This window comes from Odontesthes bonariensis, chromosome 13 (genome assembly GCF_027942865.1).
Source record: "Odontesthes bonariensis isolate fOdoBon6 chromosome 13, fOdoBon6.hap1, whole genome shotgun sequence".
In the NCBI taxonomy this organism is placed as follows: domain Eukaryota; kingdom Metazoa; phylum Chordata; class Actinopteri; order Atheriniformes; family Atherinopsidae; genus Odontesthes; species Odontesthes bonariensis.
The window spans coordinates 30,086,532-30,103,898 of NC_134518.1; the positions used below are offsets into that span (position 1 = coordinate 30,086,532).

At 38.5% G+C, this 17,367-nt stretch overlaps 1 protein-coding gene across 1 annotated transcript in view; it reads right to left on the reverse strand.

Moving 5' to 3' along the window:
- Positions 1-17,367, reverse strand: part of fstl5 (follistatin-like 5) — a 198,956-nt gene that overhangs the window by 27,437 nt on the left and 154,152 nt on the right. Inside the window, exons 9-10 of the mRNA XM_075481902.1 lie at positions 8,057-8,218; positions 6,438-6,572 (exon numbers count right to left, since the gene is read on the reverse strand). Coding sequence (XP_075338017.1) covers positions 6,438-6,572; positions 8,057-8,218 — 297 coding nt within the window. The remainder of the gene's footprint in view (positions 1-6,437; positions 6,573-8,056; positions 8,219-17,367) is intronic.

Sequence of the window (17,367 nt, forward strand, 5' to 3'; positions counted from 1 at the left end):
TCTGCAAACTTTTCCTCGTTCACGTCTTTTTGCTCAAAGAAACTGTAGCCCTTTGTTCACCAAGACTGCCCCCCCGCCCAACTAAGTTGCAATTTAAAGCAAATAGGTTACGCCCCAAAATATTTGGGAAACCACTCACGAAATACTGGACTCTACTACAGCAGACCTCTGTGTTTTGTGTCTATTGATTCCTTCACCCACCTCTCCCGCTACATTAGTCACCCCTTATTTATTCTCACACATCAGATCAGGAGTGAAGCTCTTTGAGATACGCTGTCACCAACTAGATTTAGTGGCTGTTCTTCAAAACCTTACATCGTCTTTTTTCTTTCTTTAAATAAAACCTTTTAAACTAACATTAATTACAATGAGTTTTTTTCTGTGGGAGACGACCCCTTTTTGCTCCAGACAGCAATTCAGTGAGCGCTGGAGAAGCAGCATGACAACTGATATCAATATGAATGACAGAGAAAAGAAATGATGGCATTCAATGTAGAACAATCAGTGAAAATTGGAATTCAGGCAAAAAGCTGATGGAAAAGTACAAAGGAAAATCTGGAAGGGTTTTAACTTTCTTACAGTCTTCAAATAATTCAAAATAATTTTATTCAAAGACGTTATACATACAACACTGAGTTAACACTGAATATTTAGCTCTTGTATAAATCCTCATTCCGTCTTTAAATAACGGGATATGAATTTTGGTCCATTTTGGCAAGACAGGGTCAGAACAGTGCTGACCCAGTCATGCCATCATCACAATGCAGCTCATTTAAAGTCTCCCTGATCACTGCCTCGTATATTCAACCTTCAGATGGGTGTAATTGCAATGGGATGATCTTTATACATTTTCCGTGTTAGTGGTTTTATTGTTGTGGCTCTGTTGTTTATCTTCCATTTATCCATCAGGTACTATTCTGTTCTGAAGCAACAAGAGGGGCAGAAACCCAGACCTCCACACCTTCAGCAACTCCCTCAAACTCTGGAGGGGTGTCAGTCCACCTCCTTGTCACGGCTGAGGTGCCCTTGAGCAAGGCACCGTACCCCCATGCTCCCCGGGCGCTTTCATGGCTGCCCACAGCTCCAGGTTGGAACCTTTCTCTGAGTGTGTGACCCTGTGCATGTGTGTGTGTCAACAGGTGCCAACCTGGATGGGCTAAAAGCAGAGGACAAATCTACCTTCGGGTATAAATAAAGTCACTTAACTTAACTTTAACACTCCATCTTAGATTATTTAAGTATTTGTTTAGTAGTTATTTTCAACATATGTCCCCACAGGGGAAAGATGTAGAACTTTTGATCATTGAATCAGATGTCTCAAATATAAAAACTGTAAAAACCATTAAGCACAAGTAAAATTATGTGACTCTTATGTCTTTATGTTTGATAGTGTAAGAATTCATCCTGTATAAATGTGATAAAATCCCACATCATCTAATCCAGAATGTTTCACAATGTTGACTGTGTGAGTCCTCAGGAATTACCACTATGTGACTACAAAGCACATGAAGCTCAACGAGGCTCAGGGTCTGAGAAGAAATCAACATACATAGTAGAATCCATGATGTTTGATCATGACATTATGAAAATAAAAAAAGATTAAAAATCTGCCATTAATGAAGAAGTTACTATACATTTAATAGAATAAGCCAAATGCAGTTATGGTTTGGAGCTACACGTCTATTTTCTGATCAAAAATACAAGTTTTAAAAGGCTTTTGACACCTGTTTCAAACACCAGGCAGCACACAGAAATTGTCTGACAGATGAAAGTTAGTGCCAGGTTTTCCACACTAGTGAGACAGGCAGGGCGATGATGAAGATAAAGGTCAGTGATAGACCATCAGCCAGCGACGCTCTGATGGAAGCGGGACAGTTAAGACAAAGTTAAAGATAAGACAGAACGCTGCCCGTCTTCGTTCTGTTGAACTAAAGTGGAGGGTTCCTGACAGGGACAACTGAAACTTTCCACTGATATTAAAAGCCGACAGACCTGGACCAGATCACCTTGACCAAAAGCACAAGAAAGAATTTCTTTTTGGTATTTCGATAATACTTTGCACTGCCTGCAACTATCACAAGTTCTAAGGAAAGAAGAAAAAATAATAGAATTATGATGTTTTACTTTCAGTCAATTTGTACTTTGTTTAGAAAAATGAAGAGGAAATTAAACAAAGCATGTTTTGTTTGTTGTTTTAGAGATGGCATCAGTAAAAATAGAATAGGCTTGTTTTATTGTTCGTAGATTATTTAAAGTACCATGTAAAAAAAAAAAGAAGAAGAAAAAGCTTAATTCATTCAAGATCTTATTAAATGTGTGAATTAAATTAAATGGAAACAGACGGTATAAAGATTTGAAGGACATTTAAGCTTTGTCGTTAGCTTTATTATTGCTCTTTATGCTCAAATGACCTAAACTCTGACTACATAAGATCTGTCCAGGAATGAAGAAACTTGGTAGACGCTGCTTTAATAATGCGCACTGTCCTTCAGTCATGGCTGTACAGAAGTGCTTATTCAAATTAAACGTTTTGTGTGAAACTAGTGAGTGATTGCCAGCATTTCCACAGAGCATGTGAGCACAGAGTGTGTAAACTGCAGAATGACTGTCACACACACCCAACAACCTCAGCTAAACGAACAGCTCCGCACACTCCAAACATCCACTCCAAGCTCATCAGTTTGCACTAAGCATGCCGATAGTTTTCTAATAACGGTGGCTTGTTAAACACTTTGATATCCTGGAAGACAATGGCTTGAGGTAAAAGCAGCTGCAGCATACACTGACACTTTCTGTGCCTGATTAAGTGTGGCTGTGCAAACAAACATGAGCTGCAGTCGCTCTGTCCTGACCTTAAACATGAAGGTACTGACAACAACTGGCAGCTTTCCTTGGAAATATCACCCAACAGGAATATCTGCCCATCTGTCGGGGCTTATCAAATACCAAGATAATGCTAATGAAAATAGAGGGTCAACCCTTAAATCTGCAGCCTTCTCACAGACTTAATGAGTTTTAGTGTTTGTTTTTCTCAAATGAACAGCTCTGCAACCCTTAAAAAGGACAGACTTTTGCAAGTCAGATTTTCTGCTTTACACTCATAAAATGATTTATATTCCTCTGAAATACACCGCCTGGCCTAAAAGAAATTTACCAACAAACTTAGATTTACCTGAGCAAATAGCTAGAAGCCTCACGTTGGAAAAATACACTGTGATAACTTGTTGCCAACTGAAAGATAGAATTTGACTCCAACTGATGCAGGGGGAAGCTTCTTATTCCTTAAACAATCAGAAGACACATTCTGTGGTCATGAAAACATTATTTTGTTCCAAAGGGGACAAATTATTGGTTGGCGTTGAAAGAAAAAACACTAAACCACTGAGGAACAGTGATTATCTTCAAGGAAGAATTATGGCCAGAAGAAGAGAATCTTGAATGACCGTGATAGGTGATCACTTAACAGCTTTAAATTAAATTGAAGAAGATCAACAGGAGAACTCAAGGAAATATTCAATAATGAAAGTGTTTTATTAAGAAGAACAATTAGTAATGGGGCTAATTCAAAAAAGGGTTTAAATTTATTAGAAAACAAATATTAAACTCTGGAGCAATAGAAAAAAAAAGGTCATGTTGTCTGTTGAGTCCAGACTGACCCTGTTCCAGATGGGTGAATCAGTAAGAAAGCGGTGAATGGAGTGCTGCACCCGTAACGCACAGAGGGGGCAGCGTCATGACCACAGGTCGCTTCAGTTGGTCTCGTCTGGGTTCAGTAACAGTAGTTCCCCAAAAAATAAGGTCAGCTGACGGCCAAAAAAAACTGACAGTGCTAGAATGAACTGGGTTCAAACTGTGAACAAATGTTTCTGGGAGCAGACGACATCATTTTCACACATGGACTGGTCACCAGAGTCCTAAGCTTAACCCCTCTGAGAATGTTTGGGATGAGTTCGAGAGGATTTTACACCGCGTACTGTGAAGATCTTAAAGGACAGAAAGAAATGTTTACTGAAACTATGCCACTGCGAGTGTTCGCTGTAATCAAAGATAAAGGTCATCCAACAAAATATGGTGTGCCTTTTTTTGGCCATGCAGTGAAAAATGTTAGTTTATCAGTCAATACCTTGGCGGTACTGATGAATAACTTTTAGCCATTTCAGCTGTAATCGATAAAGTTTTTGACATTTACATTTAATGCTGGAGAACCTTTGAACTCCGAGTGGACACATCTGTTTAATAGTAAGTCTACTTTGTTAACTGTGAAGTACTTTGCAACATATCCATGTGAAGAACCCTGCAGGAATAGCTCTGCCTTGACGTGGCCTTTTGAAGGCATTAAACTAATTACACTTGTAAAGCTTAACTATCTGATAGTCCTCTCTCAGTCTCTTTGTTATTCCCGCCCTATTGTGATTTCTGTATAAAGAAGACAGCGCTGTTCCCACACAGTGAATACACGATACATGTTTGGATATAATTCTACTGACCATATATAGCTGTGGCTGGTGGAATTAGAAGATAGTTAAAATGCTGATGTTCTATATTTGACACAACAATTACAGGGGAAGTAAAACTCACTGGAAATATCCTGAAATAACCTTAAAGTACAAACAAAGATGGCGAGTTACATCAGAGCCGACACCAATTAGCAACATTTTCAGCAGTAAAAGAGACCTGAATATCATCCATTTGATATATGCAACATTTCAAAGGACATAAGGTCAGCAGATCTCCAAAGAGAAAAACTCATCTGTGATCAAAACTAGGTATATACAAGACATTAATATAAGTACTAAACATAGCAAGCCAAGAATTATTCACCAAACAGGATTATGATGGGCTGATAAAGAACACAGTGGTGGAAAAAAATACTGCTTAACATGTTATCTTTGAAGTTTTCAAGACTTTGATGTAGTTGCATGAGATTTTTGACGTGACATCCGATAGAAGTCCGTCTTTCTTATCCCAAAGCCAGATTCAGAATAAGTAGTACCTCTGATGCTCTTATTAAATCTTTCACAAGCTTTAAAAGGAAAAAGTAATTCATAAATTCCATTTAAAGCGATATATATTTTGGAAATCAGGTGACCTGCTCTCTAAACAAACAAACCCAGTCCTTACTAATAATTGCTAATATTTACATTATCAAAAAATTTATTTAATTTGACGAAAGTGTCATCGGAGACAAGTTCAAAGAAGATTTTAAATTCTACGAAAATACATATTTTAATGTTTCCCTTTTGGACTTAAAAATGAGCAGAGGAGTGGGGTTTAGCAGTTTAGGTCTGCAGGCATTCAAACTGACACCCCTCATTAGCCTCAGGCTCAACGAGGAACCCAATTCAGGGAAAATAGATAGTCAGCTTCCACTTGCTCTCTTAACAACTTTCTGAATGGTGAGGGGGATTTCACGGGAAACCTAGAATTGGTCAAATATGCAGTCTGTCAGATATTCAGGGCAGACAACAAAATTTGTACTGATGTCTGTTTATTCTCACTCTGTAACATAGCTGTGTAACCATGTCTGCTCTTCTACTGACACCTCTTTGAACTCCTGCCCTCAGGGTATGGCTCCCACCTAAAAACGGTTTGCTACATCTTACTCAGAGCAACGTTTTGGCCTGAGGTAGATCTTCAAAACCTTCAAAGCTCTGGGCTTACATTTGACCTTGCCAAGCGTGATCCTCTGATGCGTTGCAGGCGGGACGGAGTAAGTGTGGTTCAGCAGGGATTGCATTTAAACGCTTTTGGTCTGGTAGAGGTTTGGGACAGTGGACAAGTGGATGTGTGACCTGATTGCAAAGATGGAGCGTGCTACCATTTTGGGAAACTAATTACCCACAGGCAAATACAACACACTAACAACTGCTTGTAGGCCCCGAAGACAGATTCTGACATTTCTGAGAAGGTCAAAGTTAATTACTGTGTGCGATTCTTCTCGTGGGGAGTGGAGAAGGAAAGATTGTTTGTCAAGAAAGCTTCAAAATATGAATAAGGTCACTTGTGTCACAAACCTGATGTTACAAAGTAAGATATCGACAGATGATTACTCCCAAATACAGCCTTATATCTGAATACAGGTTTTAAAAGTCATTGATGTGGAGCTTTAAACAAATGGCTGAATCAAGAAGTTTGTGTTAGTGTAAATATCTTGAAGTGTTTTTGAGTAATCATTCCTGGTTTGAGTTTTCACCTACCCAAGCACAGAGACGTGAATTAATGGAAGCAAAATTGGTCCCAGAGAGCACATAAGGGCACAAGAACAACTGTTCTTGCTCACAGTTTTAGAAGATAGAAAGTGCCACCATGGCAGACACCATCATGGGGATATAAACTATTAAGAACTGACTGGATAAAATATTAAGAGCTACCATTAGTATATGTCTCCATTTTCTCTTGAATAAAAAGAAGAATTCAGCATCATGACTTATACATACAGGTTTTGCGCGCAGAGTCCTCCACAAAGAGCGAAGAGATGTCCTCGTCAACGCCAGCCTCATTTTTGGCGATGCAGGTGTAGGCTCCAGTGTCTTCAAAGTGCACGTTGCTGATGTGCACCTCGCTTCCATTAGCTTTGAGGAACAACAGAGAGAAAAGACAGAAAAAAATGTTTGTGCCCTCCACAAAGAGATAAAAGGTGACTCCTATCCCACCATCCTCTGCTTCCATTATGTAACAGCTCTCCAACATGTTGGTAGGAAGGGTGGAAGGTTTGTTTCAGGGAAATTTCAGGAAGGTTGGAGTTCGAAGTAAGAATGTGGCACATACTGCGTTTCTGAAAGCTGGGGCACATTACTTTTACTGTTTACATTCATCTTCAACACTTACTGTATGAAATATCAAAACCTCCGAGTGTGTCTAGACAAGACTAAATGACTTACTTTATCAAAAATGGAAATCTTTGACGACCTAAATTTGCTATCATCTCGATTTCAAGCCAGCATCGTTGAATAGGAAATTAGTTCCATCAACCACTTTAATCTCCCAATTTCTATCAGCTAATAAACTACGAGGCCAGTAGTGCAGTAGATAAGAGAAACATGTCTGTGTGAAGGAAGCCAGACAAACATTTAGTTTGTTGGGTTTCACACTAAGTTTAGTTACTTTTAGCAACAGCAAAATTAGGATGAGTGTTCTGATTGTATATCACATGTTAACATTTACTGCTGCTGTATTTTCTTAAATTATTAATTTTAGATAGTAATAAGCGTATTTCTTATCCCACTTGTCAGATGGGGTTTTCTGGCCCGTGTTAATATAAAGCCACTATTTAATCTGGTCTTTTTGCCATGTTAAAATGACTATATTTCCTACATTATGCTTTTTATACCAACCCATAACTTTCTGTTACAGTTGAAAAAACAACAACTAACATCTAAATGGATAGAGATGATTTCTTAAAGGGGAAGTTCGTTTTTTTTTTTTAAACCTGGCCATATTTCTGGCATAAAATACGTTGAAAGTAAGTTCAACAGTTTGGTGACAGACGCTATTTAAATAGCGCGTATATCCATATAACGGGAGAGAACAAGGCATAGACAATACAGCCTCTAAATAAGGCCTTATCTGTCTTTATTTCACCAATACTTTAAGATGAATGAATGAATCAACACGTACTGTTACACTGTTAGTTCAGAGCTGCCGTGTTTTCTACACACGCGTCTACTGGGATGACGTCATTGACGCGCGCCGCTGCAGCACAGCTTATTTAATCCGTGCTTTGTGACGATCAGCTAACTTCACGTGGGGTTTGCTACTGCTAGTTTTGTGCAACATGGCAGGATATTTATCAGGTTTTGGTTACGTGGACGACAACTGAGTACGATGGACATCCTTATCGGAGTGAATGAGATTAACGGATTATTATCAAAAAGCATCAGAAGAAATTCAACATAACAAAGTGTTGAAAATGAGACTAACATTATTGTAACATCTGCTAAGCACATTAAGTGGTGGGCACCATGAGGTCACCCACCCTTGTTTATTCTCTGGCCATCTTTGTTCATGTCAACCACTACTGCTTTTTATTCTAGTAAAACATATATAGCAGCAACACCTTGCAGGGTGAGCTGTTTGGACAGCTTCGTTTTAATGTCCATTCCATTCTTGAGCCAGGACAGCTGTGGACTGGGGATTCCCTCAGCATGGCAGCGCAGGCTGGCGGTGACACCCGGCTCCCTGGCTTGGCTTTCTGGGTAAACTCGAATGACGGGAGGAACTGGAAGAAGAGAAAAAAAAAAAAGTTAAAATGTAGAAAAGCAAAACTGCAGCTACGCTCCTTACTGTTGACATCATTTGAGAAGATAGTTAACTTTATGGAAGAAGTTTTAGATAAGAGCCCGAGTCCTGAACTCATGGTTCAGCATCAACATACACCATCAATAGAACATCTTTAGACAAGGTTAATGTGTTCAAAGAAGCCAAACACATAAAAGAGATTAATAAGGGGCTGATGCTATTGATTTCTTTTGGTAGCCATCGATTGGTTTTAACCTTTTGTCAGGAAAGACAGAGGATAGAAAGAAAGTGTGTGAGGAAAGAAAAAGCACAAAGTCTAACTCTCTTCAACAAACCAGTGTTTACAAATTCATGCACAGTGTAGGACTGTCATGCTGTAGTTTCAACAGTTCTCCCAACCCTGAAGCAAAAACAAACAAAATATCTCTCCTACACATTGTACTTCCAAGAATCAGAAATTAACATAAATCAATAATCCACACAAATAGATAAATAATATGCATTGGCTGAAAATATGCCCCGAGGTTTGTTCTACACCCTCGGGCTAACTTGCTAGATTTTGCTCTAGAAAACATGAGAAATATCAAAAGAATTCATTTGAATAATCTTTCGAGAATTGCCTTCTCTGAGCACCACAGCAATGATAAAAAAAAAAAAAAAACTCTCAAAGAAGAGTTTCTCTGTGTGAAGTGGTGACTGAAACTTGGATAGTGACAATAAATGTTCAGAGTACCACTATAAAAAAAGCAGCACGATACGTTTCACCACAACATCAAACACAAGGATGACAACCAGGCGGCGGTTTAAGTAGGGACATCAAATCTTTTTATCCGACTAGCTTGTTCTGAGCCTCAGTGCCACAAATGGTGTCCTCTTTTTCCCCTCTTTTCTGAAATAGACTTCAGAGGCGTCATCAGAGGATGGAAGTTCTGGCAGAAGCAGAGAGGGCAGACGTGATGTTGGGACCATTTCCTGCGGGCACACGGTTAGAGGAAGTCTTTACCCAGCCAGGTGAGTGAAAGGACTCAGGATTGCTGCCACGGCCATCTGGTAATCACAGCACACCGGGGCTTTGCAGCTCACGTGATCCTAACTGCCAACACACTTGCCAAAGTGGGAAACAAGGGTTCTTAACTTCGTTTACTTACCAATCCCAGCCACACAGACTCTGCTGTTACAAAGAATCCTCTCAGCAGTAACAACGCTGCCTGAATTGAACCCATGGAGACAAATATTCTGTTTCGTTTTTTGAGTGTAGATTATTATTCCCATCTATTATACCAACAGCCAAATGGTCAGGGTGCAACTGCTCATCTGAGCATGAAGAAACTCTAGTGGTGCACGAGTTACAATCACTCTTTTCTACTTTTGCTTTACATACTTATGTAAAATCACTGTGACTGCTGGGCTTGTTGAAATTGCTCCTTTAAAAACATACTGTTCCAAACAAAAGCTTAAAACTACAGCTGTTTCAACAACTAGGGAGCAGAAAGGAGCACTCAAAGCACTCAACCCTGTTTGTTTTGCAGAGCCAAGCTCCTAAATAGAAATGAGAAACAGTAAATTTTACCAATCACCAAAAGAGATGGATGGATATTGTTAAATATTCCCAGAGGACGACAACACTTTGCCAAGAGCAGGAGATCACTACGTGATCTAAAATGCAAAACTCTGATCCCATGTCACCGGACTTGTCTCTTAAAACTACACAGAAAACATAATTCTAAGGATTTGCCTGCATAAAAAAACTCAATGATGTGTATCAGAACATGTAATTACTAAGAAATATGACTGGCTGGAACCGCCTACATTGTTATTTTGGACCTTGACGTTTGAGTCAATAATAATAAATCTGTTATCATGGACTGCTTTGTTCTTTGTAAGGTCTGTGCGATCCCAACACAATTCCTCACATTGACTGGTTTTAGGTGTCATTTCTGGTAAATATCGTCCATTGTAAAGAATAACTTGTCATGAACCTTATTACTTACTGACCCCGGTTAAACTATTACCCCAATGCTGCTGATACTTTCAAATAAGAGCAAAAGCAGGTGACATCATTGTCAGCTCCAAACTGAATCATGAAATAATGTTTTATGATTGAGTCATTTCATTATTGATGATGAAAATATACCAAGGAAGTTTAATACAATCCTATAACTGCCAAGTGCACTTTTGCCCTCTGGCTGCGCACTCATCCAGTGAATCCTGTCCATACCTACAACCTTCAGGGCAAGTAAGTGATGTATGTACTGCTCCATAATCTGAATGATCATTCTATAATAAGAAAAAAAATATCTTGTCCATCAACCATTTGGATATCAGACTGACTTATTCCAGGTTAGTTGAATATCATTTCCTCCACTGGTTTGTATCATTTAAAATATTTATAAGCACACTTCTTTGAAGGTTTTGCACAGAATCCATTTAAAAACAACAGTTTGCTGGTATAAGCCTTCCAGTGTGCAGATTTCCTCTAGGGTTTTTAATAATTTAACAAAGCTAATGTATAGGCAGAACAATAAACTAATTAATTACATTCATACCCTGAAAGAAACAATGAAAATCCCAGCTTTTTGTAGTCCTGCAGAGGATAAACTGTATTGTTGCTCTCATCAACATTTACTGGTTAGACAAGAGGCGAAATCAGAAGGCCTTTATTCTCATTGTATTGTTATAAAATCACAAGTTATTAATGAAAACATCCTCCACACATTCATGCAGCCATCAAAATTAAATAAGGATAGTCATTTGTTGAAGTGAGAAGCTGTGATCAGAAATGACATGTTAAAAATAAAGCACATTGACTAATAAAATAATACATTCATATTGTATATTTCACTCTGTTCACAGTGTGCATGGCTGAGGGGAAAAACAGCTGTGATTGAAGTCCTGTTTTAAGTGATCTGTAATGTTTCCCAAGTCAAACAGATGGTATCCTGGATGAGTACAGTCACTGATGATGGCTCAAGGCTGTATATAAATATATACTCTGCATAAATGGTCAAAAAAAGAAGAAGGCAGAATTTATGGATTTTCAGCGCTTAAAAGCTGCACAGAAACAAAGTTTCTTTGTCTTTAATCTGAATTCTATATCCGACAAAAACAGAATTGAGATACATGACATGTAAACATAATCATGAGGTAGATAATAATCAGTTATGAATAATTCAAATGGTAATACTGTAAATTCATCGGAAATAAGCCATTTTTGGTATTCTTTGATAAAAACAGCAAGAAATTAATTAAATACCATGCTGATCACGTACAATCTCATTTTTTTATGATGAAGAGAACATTCCTCTTATTTAAGACTGGGTGGCAGAATGTGTTGTGTGTAGAGGTGTGAAAAGAGGATTTGAGGGCAATTTCAAAGAAGACGCATATCTCTGAAAATCCCCCGAAGAAACAGCAATATGTGTACAGTCGCCGGCAAAATTTCACAAACCTCATTGCATTGTGAACCCACTGCAGAGGGGGTTGAATATTTTTTCTGGTGATTGTAAAGTGCTCGGGTCATCGAGTTTGCTTTGAGCACACCATTAATAACACCCCTCTCAGGCAGTCCCTCAAAGTTGTGTTCATTTGAGTGTTAAAAAAAGAATTAATGCACAGCATACTGAGTGAAATTCAGGTTTGTGTGGGAAAAAAAACTTCCATTGAGGAAAAGCCTAACAGCGGAGTATCGTATGTACTGAATCCACTGAATGGATATAAACGTATATTTAGTTAACGCTTGGTGACGTGTACAGGCCTTAAACTTAAAAATTTATTTAAAAAAGAGGTGGTTGTACATTCAAGAATGTAATTAACCCGTTCTTCCTGGCAGCATACTGCAGAGCATGTGATAATAGTGGAAGAAAATGGAACAAAGTTATCTGGTTGCATTCCTCCAGCTGCTTTCCAGAGGGCCGGTGATAGTTTAATAAACTAATCCAGGACTAAATACTGTCATTACATCTAATACAACATGTTTATTTACTGTGTTAATGTCTCAGCCAATGTGAACTATTCAAACTTTGACTTGTCCAGAGTGCTGCTGCACAACTACTTTACATAAAAACATCTAAAGAATGCAAGATCCACGATTTTTATGTCTGAGACATGCAAACTTCATGTGCATTTTAGGAGTTTAAAAGTTGCGCTGATTCAATCATTAAAAATGTTATCTTTAATGATGAAAATAAGTAGGGATGCAGCCTGAGATTCTGAGCTGAATTTAGGAATTTGTGGATTGACCCTAAAAAACTTCTGAAACTGAGCTTAAAAAAAAGTCAGGACACTCCTGATTCTGTTGATCTGCTGTAAAACATCAGGTAAAACACCTTTAACTCCTCATTTAAGTCTCTGACAATTAAAATCTTTTAAAGAAGTAGGCCGCTTTGTGTGCGAGTGTATATGTTTTACATATGTAGCATATTTATTCTACATTTCTACTTCCCTTTAACATATTACATCTTTTTTTGTTTTATACGTTTTTGCCGTGCTGAATACATTATTTTTCTGTTTTGGTGTTAAAACAGAATTACAAATAGTTGTAAAATATAAACGTATTCGTGACTACAAAGGAACCAAACATTCCACTCTTAAATATGTCATCTTTAACCTTCAAAGTCGATCTGAAAGCAATAGCTCAGGTAGTCTTTTGATCTTTTGATGTGGATGGTCTGCTGCTAAGGCCAATACTGCATATGGAACATTTCTTCTGATGCTATTGAGACGGACAGAAAATGGATATACACAAGATTGAGCTCACACCTCAAACAGCATTTTTGGGGTAATTGCTCGGTGATTTCGGGTAGGTGTAACTGATTGGTGTTTTCTGCTGAAGGCCTCTGAACTATGACCCAATCATAGCTGGTAACAAGAGTCAGATTTTGCGCAGGTCTAATTACAGAGTAGGTAAAAGCAGTGCTGTGAGTTGGTGTACAGCAGAGGAGAAGAGAAGATACAAGTGAGTCTTCTGTGGGTTTCTGGAACCTACATTAGTTCAACCAAACATCTGTGATGAGAAGGGCCGCTGCCTGATAAAACTTTAAAAGAACAGCCTAGTTTATTTACACAGGTTTCCATGGAGGTAAATAAAAAAAATAAAAAAAGATTTTCAGAGTGCTCATTTTACACACAAATTCATCCAAAATCAAAGGATAGTCATTGTGTGTAGAGTTACTTAGAGTAAGTGGCGATAATAGTGGACGTCGGTTAACACGTAGTTTTAACTGGCTGCATTTCAGTCCCTATTTCAAAAATGTGCAGTACCAAAGGTGTGTCCAAACTGTTGACTGGCACTAGGAATCACCCTGTAACAAGAGGTCTTTTGATCAAATTTGATCTGTTCTTTCTTTCTGAAAGAAGCTTTTTGTAAAGTTGCCCTCTTTTTCACTTCCTGGATTACCATGACCCAGATGACTGAGAATAAACGCCACCAATCAAGCAGATGAAATGGCTTTTGTCCATTTTCAGCCTTGGCAATGCCATCTTTCAGTGCCTTAGAGCAGTGTTTCCCAACCGGGGGTACGCGTACCCCTAGTGGTACGCGGAGGTACTGCAGGGGGTACGCGGCGCACTGGGAGTTTTTTTTAAATTTTTTATTTATTTATTTATTTATTAAGGCGTCACACTTTTATGGAGGACTGTTTATGAAGGAGACTCCAGTTTTGTGATGAATGTTACATGAGTTAGGCCTGTTAATGTATTCTTCAAAAGAGAGAGAAATGAGTTATGTTCATGTATTCTTAAAAAAAAGAGAAATGTTACTTGTTTAAGTTAGATAACAAAGGAAGATTATTTTGATTTAGTATTTATACTATTTTGGTTAATTATTTATATTTCAAGAAAATGTTTTTTATTCTTATGTTGAATTCAACTGAGGTAAAAAAAAAGAGAGAGAAAGCCTGAGAATTTTATGTTCAAGTAAAGGATATTAAATAAAATGATTTTCATGTAATAACCACTGTGTTGCTCTACTTTTGGAGAATCATCGCACGCGTTGTATGTGTGAGGGGGTACTCGTGGTGTGACAAGAAGGCTCAGGGGGTACTCAGGCCAAAAAAGGTTGGGAAACACTGCTTTAGATGACAGAACGGGATTCTAGTGTTTGCTCCTGTTGCTGTCGTCACAGTTGTGATGCCCACTTAAACTGGAATAAAATTTATAGACATCTTTTACCAGCTGTAGTTATAGTTGTTAGTGTGGAAGTCCCTTATCCAGTGGGCTCTGTCAGAACGAGGGGACATTGTGTTACTGCTTATAGATTTTCCAGCCAAATATCCCTGTTGAATTACCCATCTATTATTAGTTATCCCCACTGTGATAATGTGACTGCTGTCATTTACAGGGCAATGCTGACACTCAGGGGAGACAGGAGGGATGGAGGGCAGAAACTCGTGTAGGAGGAGCAAAGTTCTATCAATGTTCCTGTAAATCCCACTGGCTGCCCCAAGAACTCAATAAAGGTCATTCCTTAGTCAAAGGACCATTATTTGAAAAAAAGCTCATGTCAGTGAATTCCCTTTAAAAGTGTATGAGGGAGAGAAAGTCCATTCTGTGCTGCTGTACATGTCTATTAATGCTACTGGAGTTCCAAGTGGTCTCTGATAGGTCGATGCAGTGTCCTGAATTATTTAATTCTCCCAATGTCAGAATTAAAGATAGGAAATGTAGAAGCCAGTTTAATCAATTATAAAAAAAAGAAAAGTAAAATGTTGAATAGAGGCATTAAAGAAAAATTAAAGTTATAGTTAATGCGTGTAATTGAGCCTAGAACAAATTTAGCTGATATTATCAGGAGAACTGGGATAATTGTTCGTTTAGGATACGCACTGTTTGCAACAAGAAGCAATTACTTAGAAAGCAAGTGTTTTTTTTTTATGAGCTACATTAATGGAGGAAACTATTAAAACTAAAATAAATATAACTGCTGAACGTACAGTATAATACATGCTCACAGTTCAGTTACTGGTTCGGAGACTAATGTTTTTCCCAGCGTTTTCTGTCACAACACAGAATGTAAAATAAATGTCAAAACATACAGAAACGTCAAACCAAACAACTGAGAACAGGATGCAGAGACAAATGAGCAGCTATATAGTTTCAAAGTGATTACTCATTTAGGCTGATGATGTATGTATGTTTACCATTTCCATAATATCAATTAGGCACTACAATCTGTTGAAGAAGTGAAAAACCTGTTGATACATTTTTTCAAAAGATGCAACATTTTTTATTTTCCATTTATCTGTATATAAAGTAGTGAACTGTGTTACAAGAACAGACCCCTAGTAGTACATTTAAGTAAATATACTTCAATAGCAAAGAGCTGGTTAGTTCTAGTGACATTTCATTGGAAATTAGTGACTATTTGTCCAACATAATAAACATTAAAATGCTTTTTGGAGAAAATACAGGACAAAAATGAAAAAAGGCTCTGCTGCCGAGCCCAAGCTGCAGCTTATTTATGTTTCCTATCAGTGTCTTTTTCAACCTAACAAGCCGACTGATTTACATTAAAATGCTAACATGAAATGTTCCCCTTAGTGTTTGTTCTGCTCAGTGGATTCGATATGTGAACCAGCTGCTTTCTACTGTAGTATTGACGCTGTGCTAGTGTGGTAAGCTTAAAACCCAAACTTTAGATATTTTTCTCCAAGCTTGCTACAAACATGTGTAGAAATTAAATGACACATTGAAGCAGATAATAATTTCGTCGACTATTTTTGGAATCGAGTTACTCAAGGAATCGTTCCAGCCCTACAGGTGTGCATGATGTGATATTTCTGAGGTTACAGGAGTTTATTTCTGATTAGGCTGGTTAAAGGGGAACTCCGGGGCATTTGAAGCGCATTTCCATTGCTAGAGGTTGTCAAATACTGACGGTAGGACACAGAGAGGTGCAAATCGGCGCTCCCTGTGTGGAGATCGCGCTGTTCGCTCAGCCTGTCATGCGAGGCTAATACGTGGTGGCTAGGGGCAAGCGCTAACCCTTCCACGTAAAACAACAACTTGCACACTGCAGAAACGTCACACCACTTTATAAACCATCCGACAATAAAGTCACAAGCCTTACCATCAAAACCATATGCATGGTTCTCACATTACTGGCATGGGGACGTTACAAAACAACTTTATTAACAGCATGTAACTCACCGGTTAGTTGTACACTCGCGCATGTGAAAGCCCAAAAGAGTCGATGGACGATAATCCCATATACAAAACAATTATCTTCTCTAGAAAAACTGCTTTCAAGTATTTAAAACATTACAACAATACATGCCCAGTAATATTGTTTTAATGTTTTAAATACTTGAACGCAGTTTTTCTAGAGAAGATAATTGCTTTGTATTTGGGATTATCGTCCATTGACTCTTTTGGGCTTTCACATGCGCGAGCATACCGACAAGAGGTAAGTGACATGCTGTTTATAAAGTTGTTTTGTAACGTCCCCATGCCAGTAATGTGAGAACCATGCATATGGTTTTGATGGTAAGGCTTGTGACTTTATTGTCGGATGGTTCATAAAGTGGTGTGACGTTTCTGCAGTGTGCAAGTTGCTGTTTTACGTGCAAGGGTTAGCGCTTGCCCCTAGCCACCACGTATTAGCCTCGCGTGACAGGCTGAGCGAACAGAGCGATCTCCACACAGGGAGCGCAGATTTGCACCTGTCTGTGTCCTACCGTCAGTATTTGACAACCTCTAGCAATGGAAATGCGCTTCAAATGCCCCGGAGTTCTCCTTTAAAGGATGCCATGGATGTGGAGCGGCATTAAACTGCGGAGCTGCTGATCAGAACTCATCTCCCTCCTATCATTAGAAGTGGGAAGAGGATGTAAAAATAAATAAATAAATAAATAAATCAATCAATACACCAGATCTAAATCACATTCTTCTGGAAAAGGAAAGCGTTACTACAAACACAATCTAAATGCACACCTCCTACGATGTCAGTGCTCTGCAAATAAATGCTGAGATGTGGTGTGTAACCATATGGTTACCTGATGTGGAGGAGCAAACCAGCCTGGATTATTCTAAGTGTGACTGGAGATCAGTTACATGGAAGAAGTGGAATTTCTATTAATTTTCCACGGCAAGTAACACGAGCAAAGTGAAGCTGCAAAACAAATGTAAAATTCA